The 12,338-nt window shown below is 35.6% G+C and overlaps 1 protein-coding gene across 1 annotated transcript; it reads right to left on the minus strand.

The window, feature by feature from the left end:
• Positions 1-2,664: 2,664 nt before the first annotated feature.
• Positions 2,665-9,460, minus strand: LOC106071250 (uncharacterized). Its single transcript, XM_056022849.1, has 7 exons — positions 9,262-9,460; positions 7,185-7,315; positions 6,612-6,812; positions 5,473-5,529; positions 4,897-5,011; positions 3,916-4,142; positions 2,665-3,482 (listed from the first exon to the last, which is right to left on the minus strand). Exons 2-7 carry the CDS (start codon positions 7,228-7,230, stop codon positions 2,992-2,994), a joined length of 1,137 nt encoding a protein of 378 aa, XP_055878824.1. The 5' UTR covers positions 7,231-7,315; positions 9,262-9,460; the 3' UTR covers positions 2,665-2,991.
• Between the last annotated feature and the right edge of the window lie 2,878 nt (positions 9,461-12,338).

Raw genomic sequence — 12,338 nt, forward strand, 5'->3', positions numbered from 1 at the left:
AAATTTATACAGCATAAAAACATTGATACCGGTACCACTGTTTAAAAATATCCTTACACTCAATTCAGTAAGGAATTAGTACAAGTAGTCATGACACTCAATAGTGTATATCTCTTTGAAGTAATGCACTTGTAAAAGACTAATTTTAGATGGGCCAATGGACTTGTATTGAAAGAATTATAAATGTAAAAATCTTTTAAATCTTTTTTTATTGCTTTGGTTATTTACTTTATTAAATTAAAAAGTAAAAAAAAACAAAGAATTACAATGAATAGTAACAGAATCAGCATCTACAATACAATTTGTTTTTTTTTTATTTCCTCTTTTAAAAGACAATCTATATCATCATCAGTCCATTGCCGTAGGGTTACTGTTCCTGGTCAGCAGCCATTTGTTTCTTCAATTTGTTTGTGCAGCCTTTCACTGGACTTCCATTTCTTCTGTACCTTAAAGACTTATTTATGTCACTGATCTATGTACAACAAAATGGTCAAACCAGCTCAGCTTTCGTCTCTACAGTATAGAGGAGTTCCTGCTTTTTTTTTTTGCCAGCCAGAGTGTTGAATTGTAAAAGTACAAACTCATTTGTTTTTTATTTTCCTGATATCTAAAATCATGTGACAGTTGTAGCATCTAATCTCAAAGGCTTGATTTCCTCTTTTAACCACAGTGTCCAACAACTAAACAGGAGTACTGCTGCCAACAAGTTATCTCAATAAATGGATGTTTGAATAAAAACCAGAAGCATTTTTTTTAAATTTTATACAGATCATGACAATCACTGACCCCCATCAACATCTGTTGGTATAGAATCAGAAAATGTACTCTTCATTTCAGGAGGCCATTTCCTTCATCTCTATAAACCATTACTAGATCCAATTTTTTTAAAAGTTAATAAATTGAATATAATTACAAAGCAGTAAAACAATTTTCTTTTCAGCAGAGCATAAAAAAATACACTTTAATTTAAAAAGCTTATATGAACCCCAAAAAAAAAAACAACAACACAGAATTAGTTTTTCAAATAGTGTTATTCTTTAAAAGGAATAGAAGTATTTACAATAAAAATTATTTATGAAAGGAATGGCACAATATCATGCAGACAGACAACTAGAAGCACTTGTTACTTTATACTTGAAGTCTTGTCAGCAGTCTGAGTATCACATCTGTTATTAAGGTCTAGAAAGTTCAGGCACGTGGTTCAACTAACAAAACTTTGTCATAGAACTTTCAATGAAGCTTCATTATTCTACTTCTAAGAAATGTGATCTTGTTATTGAGTGGACTCAGAGTGATCACACCAAGACATTGTTCCCAATTTAATAAATAAAAAAAAAACTTTGCAAACAAAAACATTTACAAGCCTACAGAAACAGTATGTAATCAATGTCTATCCAATTGCAAGGTTAAAAAAACAAACAAAAAAAAAACAAACTCCTAACGTTTATAGGACTTTAAAGTAAAGACCGCATCACAAACCAAGTGAGATTAGAGAAAGGGTTACTGCAGAGATTGAATCCCATGCTGACCTGCTAACTATAAAAAAAAAACGCAAGCTAAAAATCTATGGCCATATTACAAGGTCTTTGGGGCTCACAAAGACCTTCCTCAGGGAACAGTAAACAGGAAAAAGAAGAAGAGGCAGACTGAGAATGTGATGGGAAGACAACATAAAAGAATGGACAGGCCTGCCATTGAAAGAGGTTTTAACTAAGGCAAAAGACAGGAATGGAGAAAGACGGTCGACAAATCTTGCATGGTGCCCCAACAGACTAAGGGATAGGTAAAGGTAAAAGAGTTTTAGTCTTGAAACTGTTGTTGAAATGGGGAAAGAAAGCTATTGGCTATTGATGATGTGCCTATGGCAGTGTTATCATGTAACCAATAAAATGAACAACTGTCTTTATTCTGCGACAAACTTAATTCCCATTAAAGCTGAGCAGTCTTCGGGTCACTCCAAAATCATGAAGTAAAAATCTCTTTACCAGGATTTTAAGTGAGACCCTTGGTTTGGGAGTGGACCACACATACATTTTAAAATGACAAACTTAATTCCCATCAAAGCTGAGCAGTCTTCGGGTGACTCCAAAATCATGAAGTAAAAATCTCTTTACCAGGATTTTAAGTGAGATGCTTAGTTCGGGAGTGGACCACGCATACATTTTAAAATGGAAAGCAGGAAAAAACCTTAATTTGGAACAAGGGGCAAGTAAACAATAACAACCAAAAAGACTTTAAAAAAAAAAAAAAAACCATTCATTTCAACACGTTTTCTTCATGATTTAAGTAAAAGTTGATAGTAGGCTGTTCACCTATTTATGTGTACACAGGAATGTGTCAATCTTAATGAAGTATTAAAAAAAACAAACAACATTTTAATAGTTAAATATATTAAAATATCATACCGGGATTATTCATAACATAAACATTAAAAAAAATAAAACAGAAAGACCCAGAGCCTGTAACGGCAAACAATGTTATTCAAGCTGATGAGAGCTGTCTACAGCTTACAAAGTAATGTTCCCATTTTAGACCATGCGGTATACAACTTAAGAGTGAACAAAAACAAAAGTTAGAAGAAAAAATCAATTTGATTGGTCATTTTTTTTCTCAACTTCTTTTTTCTCTTCTACCAAGTAACAACCCCCCAACCCCCCCCCCCCCCCCCCCCCAGAGTAAACTTGTTCTTTCAAACGCACACTAATATTTCTTTGAAATAAACAATTTGTCTGGCCTTCACCTTTCAACTAGGTCCAGCAGTTTTGTCCTGCTTGGGTTGAGAAACTCATCAATTATTCAACCAAAGCAGACTGATATGCCCGTAGCAATGAAGATTTTCATTGTGACGTAAAAGAAAACACAATCCAATAAGTTAATCTACTCAACAGGGTCACAAAGAGCAAACGGAAACAATTATTTCAATAGTGATGACTTATGGCGACACTGCAATAAAAGCCAATACTATAAACTTGTTAAATGAGGTCAAGTATTTCATCGTGTCGAGTTCCTACTTTGTGCACTTAAGGCGTTTTCATTGTGAGCACTGATCATTTCATTGAGGTCGTGGAGAATATCTTTCCGTGGCAGGTAGTATAAATCTTGACGGAGCTTTTCCAAGTTGTAGTCCTGAAACTCAGGTTCTCTAAGCAGGGAATAGAAAATTCCTTCCTCATGATTCTGGTGCTCGAACAAGTAAGTCCTGTCGTAGTTCCAGTCATGAAGTTCTACCAGCTCTTTCCAGGTCCCCTGTGACTGCCGAACCTGCAAATGGCTGGCCACGAGGTGAATAATCCTTCTTGGTAACTTTCGCACCAGGCAATTGTCTGGGATTTCTGATCTGACGGAAATGAAGCTGCTGCTGGAACTTATAGGCGGTGCTGCCTTAATGACTTCATTGTTTGCTGTGCTTTGTGTCGGCAAGGTGTCAATTTTAGCCGTCATAGCCGTTGCACCAGGACAAGTAACAGAGATGTTGGTGTTATCTGTCAGATTAGTCACAAAAAAATGTGATTAAATATGTCTATTCATTGTCTCAAGTCATTCATCTAGTTAATAATGAGTTTTCCTAATTCACAACAACAAATGAAGCTGCCAACGCCACAATTACATTTTGATATTTTCATAGTTTAAGAAAAATATTTTATGTTTACATTTGTCCTGCTTCACAGACATGCAACTGATTATACAATGAAGTAAGATAGTTTTAGGATTTTTTTTTAAAAGGAATTTTCACACAAAAATTACAATATTTTAAAGAGATATGTTAAACTTAAGAGTTCCTGGAGTTTTGTTTTAGTAAATACTTAAATGGAAAAGGGATTTGACACTCGTATTTTGCTATTGATACCAGAAAAATGAAATGTGACACGCAGAAGGGTGGTGAAATTAAGTTATACATAGTTATTCTAAATTTACCTTCCAAAGAGAAATAAGGTTTCTCGTCAAAGGATGTATTACGACATGGATGAATTCGATATACCGCGTCAGGACGGACAAGGCTTTCTTGTGTGGGCAGCTGGACATGTATGGGGGAAAGACTTTCTTTGAAGGATGGCTTAGACTGAAAAGAAAACTGACGTTCAGCAATGCCCACAGGTACCTCCGTATTGTTGACTCTCATGTGATCTTCAGGTAAGATATTCCTGCAAAAAGAATGGCAATCAATCCTTATCTATTTGGAGTACTTTTAGTTACGTTAATGCATTACTGAGATATTTTATTTAAATGAAAAGATCTAGCCTGGGCAATGTTTCTCAGCCTCAATCAGGCACATGGGTGGAAACAGTCATTAGAGAAGACTATTAAGCCAAAAGTGAAGCAAAACAGAAGCTTTGTTGGGGTGCATAAGGAGTGAGTCCATTGCACTGACGGGCATAGAAGAGAGCTCATGTCGCTATCCACATACTGTTCCTTAAAGGGTCGTTTTATGACAGACACCTGTTTGTAAAATGTTTTATATGTTTTGGATGTTCCTTCAGAGTTGAAGATAGTTTACTTCCTAGTCCAAACCTCCCGCAGGATGACGGGGGATAGGAGCGGGCAGGGTTTGAGCCCGGGACCATCGATAAATCCAAACGCCATCCAGCGCGCAAACCGCACGACCAGGCAGCCATCCTACATGGATGATGTAGTAAAGAGAAGGAATAGGGAAGAGTTTCCCCAGTGTGCCTCACCTTCTGCATCGTCTCTAGCCTGAGTGTCTTGGGATACAACCATCCCAGACAGATCAGTTGTCAGATAGAAGATACTGTTTGGGAAAAAGGGGGGGGGATTCGACTTAACTCTTACAACATTTACTAAGAAAAAGATTAACTAGCAGCAGCTTTCAATACAAAAACATATCAAGTTCAGCAGCAGCCTCCAATACAAAAACATATCAAGTTCACTCAAACTTACATAGGCATTCTCTGACCAAGCATCTCATTGGTTGCAACTTTCTGTTCGCCTGTTGTAACTTTGTTTGACCTTAAATGATGTCTCATATCCAAACTTATGTCATATGATGTTGCACCTAAAAAAAAAAAAGCAAAACAATATTATTCTTTGATCTGTGTGTCTATTACAGTTCGCTTCTAAGTCAAACCAATATCAAAACTTTACAGGAAACTCAATGAGTAGAAGTCCACTATAGTTAAATTTTAGTCAGATGAATCAATAAGTTTGTAAGTGACGTCAAGCTCGAATATTCATCTTTTAAAAACAGTTTGATCTTGTGACTCACTAAGTGTTTGACCAGCATGAGTAGGGACTGACTTCTACTTCTGTTTGTAAACTACTTATCATTTTGTTTTGTTTTTTTAAATGTTGGACAATTCTTCAGAAATGAAGATAAATATGTCCAAGCCTAGTTTTCCTGCAGGACTGCTGCAAAAGTAAGGGTCTCACAGCAAAAGGATTAATGTAACTAAAAACTGTAATTATTTTAACGAAAAACATTTTTGGTATGTAAAACCAAGTACAAGGAAACTTTACCTGTGCAACCATTTTGATCTGTCCTTGAATTAATACCCAATTCTGACAATGGATTATCTGAGGAGACATAAAAATTCATTTTATTTTAAGAAGAAATGTTAAAAAAAAAAAAAGCATGCTTAAGACATTGAAGGTAAAACTTTTATTAAATTCATGTTTTTGGTTATTTTTTTTGCAAACAAAATTTCAGATTTTCTTATAGGAAAAAATAAACAATTAAATTAAATTGGTTGCAAACGATATATCTAAGAAAAAAAATATCTAAGACATTTGTTGCCCTTTGAATATATATTCTTTTTTAATTAACAGAAACAAAAAACAAACAAAAACAACAAAGTTCTCTATCCAGACCTTGCGATCTACAAGGCAGATGATGTAAAGGAAATCTGTTTCTATGGACCACAGTTAATGAGGGTATCATGGCCAGCACTACGACCAATCCCCTTTACTTTTTGCCAACTAATGCCAGATACCCATTAAAGTTGGGTAGACTCAGGGGCACCATTAGTAAAGTAAAGTAAAGTTCCCCTTTCAGACCTTGTGGCTGCCTGGTCGTGCGGTTTGCACGCTGGACTGTCGTTCAGACTTATCGATGGTCCCGGGTTCAAACCCTGCCCGCTCCCATCCCCCGCCGTCCTGCGGGAGGTTTGGACTAGGAAGTAATTATCTTCAACTCTGAAGGAACATCCGAAATAAGTAAAACATTTTACAAACATTTATAGGGCAGATGATGTAAAGGTCATCTGTTTCTGTGGCCTAAGGTTTACGAGGGTGTCATGTGGCCAGCACAACGTCCAACCGCCTTTACTTTTCCCCAACTAATGTTAGGTACCTATTAGAGCTGGGTGGACTCAGATGCGCCAGAAGATCCTGAAGTTAAAAATTCCAGTCTTCACCAGGGTTCGGTAGCCAAGCGCTTTACCACTCAGCCACCGCGCCTCCGGGGGCACCATTAAAACACCGAAATTCAAAACCCTAGTCTTTACCAGACTTTGAACGAGTGACTCCTGACAGAAACAAAACTTTCAGTACATCTTTTTAAGAAATAGTTTCCTTTCCTACCTATTGACCTACTTACCTATACATCTATCATAAAGTTTTTGCTCATTTTGAGAGAAAAATTAAGTGTCTTTTTTTACCTTTTGAGTGTGACAAATGAATCGCGTCTGCTTCAGGATGAGAATCAAATGAAAACTTGGATGACGAAAATTCAAAGTCTCCCAAGGATTTGGCTGAGGTCTCGTCAGAAGTAGGTAGCGAACATCCGCCTGTTGCAGTACAACTGTCAGCGTCACCAGGAGCTTCAGTGTCTTCTTCGTTGTCACCAGATGTCCCGATGCCTACAGATGAACGTAAAATTACAGCATGTCAAGTAAAGCTCATTCATTCAGGTCACTCAGGGGGTCAATATATAGATAGTGTGAATAGCACAATGATCAATAGCTAATGCCTTTTTAAGCCCAAAGACAAAAAGGAAAAACTAGACAGGTCAGGGTAAATAACTAATTATAAAAGCTGAAGGAGGTAAGAAGCCTTCCTTCAAATCTTCATACATTATATTGTAACTTTGTAAGGAGAACTGAAGGAGACTTTCAAACTCAAACATTACAGCTGATTAAACAAGGATGTTGAACAGAGGACAATCATTAACAGCTTAGTTACTTTTTGCAATTTAATATTTAATTAACAAAGATATTGAAAAAAAAAATTACTTTTTAATTTTTCAGGGTCTTTGCCGGGCGGTGGAGTATCTGCCATTCTGGTGATCACCTGCACTAATACAATGACTCAATATTGTCAACTGTTGCTACAACCGTGCTCTCAGTTACACTTGCCAATTTGCCTGTTTTATAATGTAACAACAAGCAATGTACAAAATATTATTTTCCAACATTTTGATTCAAATATATCAATGAGTTCTTTAAGTAGTGCAGAGAAAGTAAGATGCATGCAATATATAAAGCGAATTGTAATCTGTCATATCATTATTATTTTATTTCTTTGGAAATAAACTCTATTTTACTAATCTTGATAAAACTATGCATGAAGTTTCCTTAGATCATTGTGAAGACTTAAGGACTAAGAATAGTTAGCGCTATTAGAGCATGGAATGGGTTGCCTGAGCTAGCCAGGAAAACCAGTGACTTGGAAGAATTTAAGTCATTGGTTAACATGCATGACGCCTAGGACGTAATCATTATCTTTTTTGAAGTAGGGTCTGTATTTTATAAGATAATATAAGAATATTGTAGATTAGAAGGAGAATGAGACCCCCATTTATTGATCAACCAGGTTTCCACATAAAACTGGTGTGTTCAACAGCCTTGTGGGGACATCAGTTACAATACAAGCAGAGAAAGGAGATTCTGAGAGGTTACTAAATGGCAAGTTTGATCGAAAAAAAAAAAAGACAAAGGAAGAAAGTTGAAGTAAGGACATTTTAAATCTAGGTCTAACCATTAGTAGATATTAATTAGAAGTTGAAAAGTAAATACATTGTGTCACTTCTTAAGTTCAATACTCTCATACTCATGATACTGGTGTAGTGTAAAAACCGTAGATTTCAGATACTAATCTATATAACTAGAGTAAGTTTGATCTATTCTAGACAGACCCCTATACTCCTATGGTATATATATTACTATATAAAGATTTAAGTACATTACTAAAGATCTAGATTCTAGATCATTAGTACATTTAAAGTAGATCTATAATTAGTATTTAATAGCTAAATAATAGTAATATAGATCTACTATTATAACTAGCAATATTTATATCGATTTAGTTTAGAGAGAGCACTTGGCTGCAGATGGCTTCGGAACAAAACAGCTGGAGATCACTTACAAAGGCCGTGAGCAAAAGAAAATCAACTGCAGAGGACAGATGTAGACGACAAAAAGAAAATCTAAATTGATTACCGGCAGAAAATGGTTATAATAAATGTCTGCGCTGGATGTGTCAAAGTATGTAGGTCACAGCTGGGGTTGCGTAGCTATAGGAAATACTGTTTCTTATTTTTAATTTAGTTTACTTAGCCGACTTAGGTTAGTGTTAAAATATTCTAGGTCTAGATCTATTATAATATATATATAGAGATCTATCTAATTAATAACCAAACTATGTCCATGTTTTTTTTTTTATGTTTTTAATTTTATTTTTTTAAAATGTTAATTGCCATGGGCCATGATCATGATGATGGCTGCTAAAATTAAATTCTAGTCGAATCTAGCCCTAGCCCCTACTCTCAGCCTACTACTGGCACTGGCCCCTAGCCCTGGCTAGGTGAGTAGGTCTAGAGTCTAGACTAGATCTTATTCAAGTTATTCATACTGTACTTATACTTATAGTAATATTAGTACTAATAAAGTTGTCACTATATAACTATATATAATAAGTATAGATTAGTGAATTAGTGATTATTAGTGTTACTAACAATACTGTTAGATCTAGTAGTGTTAGTAAAAGTGTTACCCTTGTCTTACTGTTAGTAGTGTTATAGTAGTTATACTAAGTTATAGTCATGAGTCATAGTCTGAATCTGATCTGATTAGTTTAGTCACTGATTACTGTAATTTAATACTGATTAGTAAAAGCTAGCTAGATCTAGTTAACCTGCCTAGAATGCCTAGATTCTAGATTATATCTAGAAAACTAGATAATAATACTAATAATCTATATATAGATCTAGAATACTAGATCTATATATTATATAGATCTCTAATTCTCTATATCATCAGTAATCAGTTAATCATGACAAATGATAAATGAGTAATCATTATCGGTTATTACCTTTCCTTTGCCTTTAAAACTTTAATTAATAAGAAGTTTATTCAAGTCTAGACGTAGAAAGGAAGGAATAGGTTAAATATATAGATCTAGATCTATAAGGTAAGTTGTAGAAGTATCTAAATCTAGATCTAATGCCTCTATAGTCTATAATTCTATAGAATCTAGATTTCTAGATCTAATTATATCTAAATCTAGAATCTAGATTCTAGATAGGTGAACTCTAGATCAAATAATAATATCAAATACGGAAATAAGAAAGCGGTTGTCGGACTTATCAGGAAATTATGACTATCCAAAGATCCGGATTATAGATTGTAGAATGTAGACTAAATAACACAGGTACCGATCAGTCAACAAACTTTACATTGTAACGAATGTCTAGGTCTAGAGGTATACATTTTATAGAATTTACAACTAGCCATATTTAAAAAAAAATATAGCTCTAACTCTAGTTCTAGATGTAGTAATATGTAGATTTATGTCAATTTAATACGAACACTTTTTTTTGTTGAAAGTGGCCTAAAACTATTTAATACTGAGTTGTTTTTTCCAAATTGGCAACTAATCGATTTTGTATTTGTAATCCTTCTTTCGTGTGATGAGTTCACAAACCTACATATTTCAAGTCTGTCATAGTCTATGATTTCGGTCTGTGATGGCTACATATACTATATACTATCAAAATATAGATCTAGGGTCGAAAATCCTTTCTCCCACGATCAAAATACAAAAAAATATTTTAATTCAATGCCTATATTAAATCTGCTTATTTATTATAAGCCCATGACACATTTGGGAAAGCTGCTTTCCTATTTGTGTGTATCGTGTATGTGTGCCTGTCTGTCAGATTGATTTAGATCTCAAGAGATTATACAAACACTGACCAAAATACAGTTTCAAAGTCGCATTCATTTTGGTTAAAAAGTCGGTTTCACCAAGTGAGTCAGCGGCCTCCTCGTAGAACTTTTTCCTGTGACTGTAGAGCCCAAAGTCTCATAAGACATTCCCGTTCAGATATAACGCAGGTTGAGGTGGAATTCGCTTTGGTGTTAAAGGAGCCAGCCATTTTTCGTTTGGCACGCTTTTCTTCCGCAGCTGTGGCCACTGCTTGTTCGCTGTTCATAGATTTCTTGGTTACCTTTTCTCTCCACATAGCGCGGTCTAGGTCTATGTCTACACAGAAGCAACACCAAAGTCAACTGTTTGATTCCATCCACATTTCGGAAGTGAGGACGACCCGTTTTTCTTGAGCCTGTCACAGCTTTCAGTATACGATTGTCTTGCACCATCCGGCGAACTTGAACTAGCCAGAAGGCGTTGTCTGAGGATTGCGGAGATGCTGGAAGACATGTACGAATAGGCTGAATATCTCAGTGCTACACACTTAGGAATAGGCTGAATATCTCAGTGCTACACACTTAGGAATAGGCTGTATATCTCAGTGCTACACACTTAGGAATAGGCTGAATATCTCAGTGCTACACACTTAGGAAAAGGCTGAATATCTCAGTGCTACACACTCACGAATAGGCTGAATATCTCAGTGCTACACACTTAGGAATAGGCTGAATATCTCAGTGCTACACACTTAGGAATAGGCTGAATATCTCAGTGCTACACACTTAGGAATAGGCTGAATATCTCAGTGCTACACACTCACGAATAGGCTGAATATCTCAGTGCTACACACTTACAAATAGGCTGAATATCTCAGTGCTACACACGTACTTTCCGTGTGATTTTCAGGATCCTTCGAATCTCTCTCTCTCTCTCTCTCTCTCTCTCTCTCTCTCTCTCTCTCTCTCTCTGTATATGTTTATTAGTGTATGTTACTCGCAACAAGAAATAAGGGAGAGAATAAAGTTGAAGTTGTAGAACTTGACTAAATTGGGTATCAAACGAGTTACCTCTCTTGTATTGCAATTCTTCCGAATGTAGTCAGGATAATCATGCGGGAAGAAGGGACAAAAGCCTAGTGGACGGAAAGAAGTCAGGAGATCAGCTACCAAGCAATTAACTTATCAAACGTGTATTCTAGATAATAAGTTCTCATTTAATAGCTAACATTTTGTTTTCAAATTGCAATAAATTTTCTCACTTATCAACCTCAGAGATATTACCGGTATGCCGAATCTTTTTTTTTTTCTTTTATAGTATTTTAGCATTCAACACCGACTTAGAAGTTGATCAATAAGTCAATACTCAGAGAATCTACAACTTAATGTAGTCAATGAAACTACATTTATATGTTTGTTCATCTTGAAAGGAATATCCAGCGGAATTCCAAATCGACCATTATCATTTGTCGAAGATAATAAGATAGCGCCAACTTTACATACATTTATCTTTCACTCTCGGTGACCACAGGTTTCCGTTCAAAGCCGAAATGTTATTTATTATACTTTAGAAATACGGTTATTTTAGCAAAGTGTTTGAAAATGTACATAATTTTCCCACTGATACCCAATACGCCTTGGTCGTATATGAATACAATAATCGAAACTATTCACATATATATATGACTCACCAGCCACATGAGGAGGCATAAAACCCCAGTGCAAAGCCCTCAGCCCTCTGGATGACAAAGTGGTCATCATCGAACCACGATGATCGAACTATATATATATAGGCCTATGAGTACGTAACTTCAGAATTTGATGAAATAAGCCTTATACATGCTCTAGAAAAAGGACTAAAAGTAATATTTCAAGTTAAGAATACCATATTTCAATGCTGAAATTTATACATAAATGGATAAACTTTCAAAAAAATGAAATATATAGAACAATACACCGCCCCATTGCACCCTTTGCATCTTTCCATTCTCCCACATAGTTTTTTGTCTTTTTTTTTTTCCCAATGAAAGGGCCAGGATTTAGTCGCTTTCCATTTAGACCTTATCTTATATAATACAGACGTTACTTCGAAAAAGAAGATGATTACGTCCTACGCGTCATGCATCTAGTCATGCATATTAATCAATGACCTAAACTCTGCCAAGTCATTGGTTTTCCTGGCTAGCTCAGGCAACCCATTCCATGCTCTAATAGCACTAGGGAAGAAGGGGTATTTGTACA

Source organism: Biomphalaria glabrata, chromosome 3 (assembly GCF_947242115.1).
Source record: "Biomphalaria glabrata chromosome 3, xgBioGlab47.1, whole genome shotgun sequence".
Taxonomy (NCBI): domain Eukaryota; kingdom Metazoa; phylum Mollusca; class Gastropoda; family Planorbidae; genus Biomphalaria; species Biomphalaria glabrata.

Bases quoted from the DNA above. Each gene is read 5' to 3' on its own strand.
- LOC106071250 (XM_056022849.1), bottom strand. From the start codon at position 7,230: ATGGCAGATACTCCACCGCCCGGCAAAGACCCTGAAAAATTAAAAA. The intron at 4,143-4,896 runs GTAAGTTTGAGT...TTCTTTTTGCAG, and splicing joins CTTGGTCAGAGAATGCCTAT to GAATATCTTACCTGAAGATC. The intron at 3,483-3,915 runs GTAAATTTAGAA...CTAATCTGACAG, and splicing joins ACCTTATTTCTCTTTGGAAG to ATAACACCAACATCTCTGTT.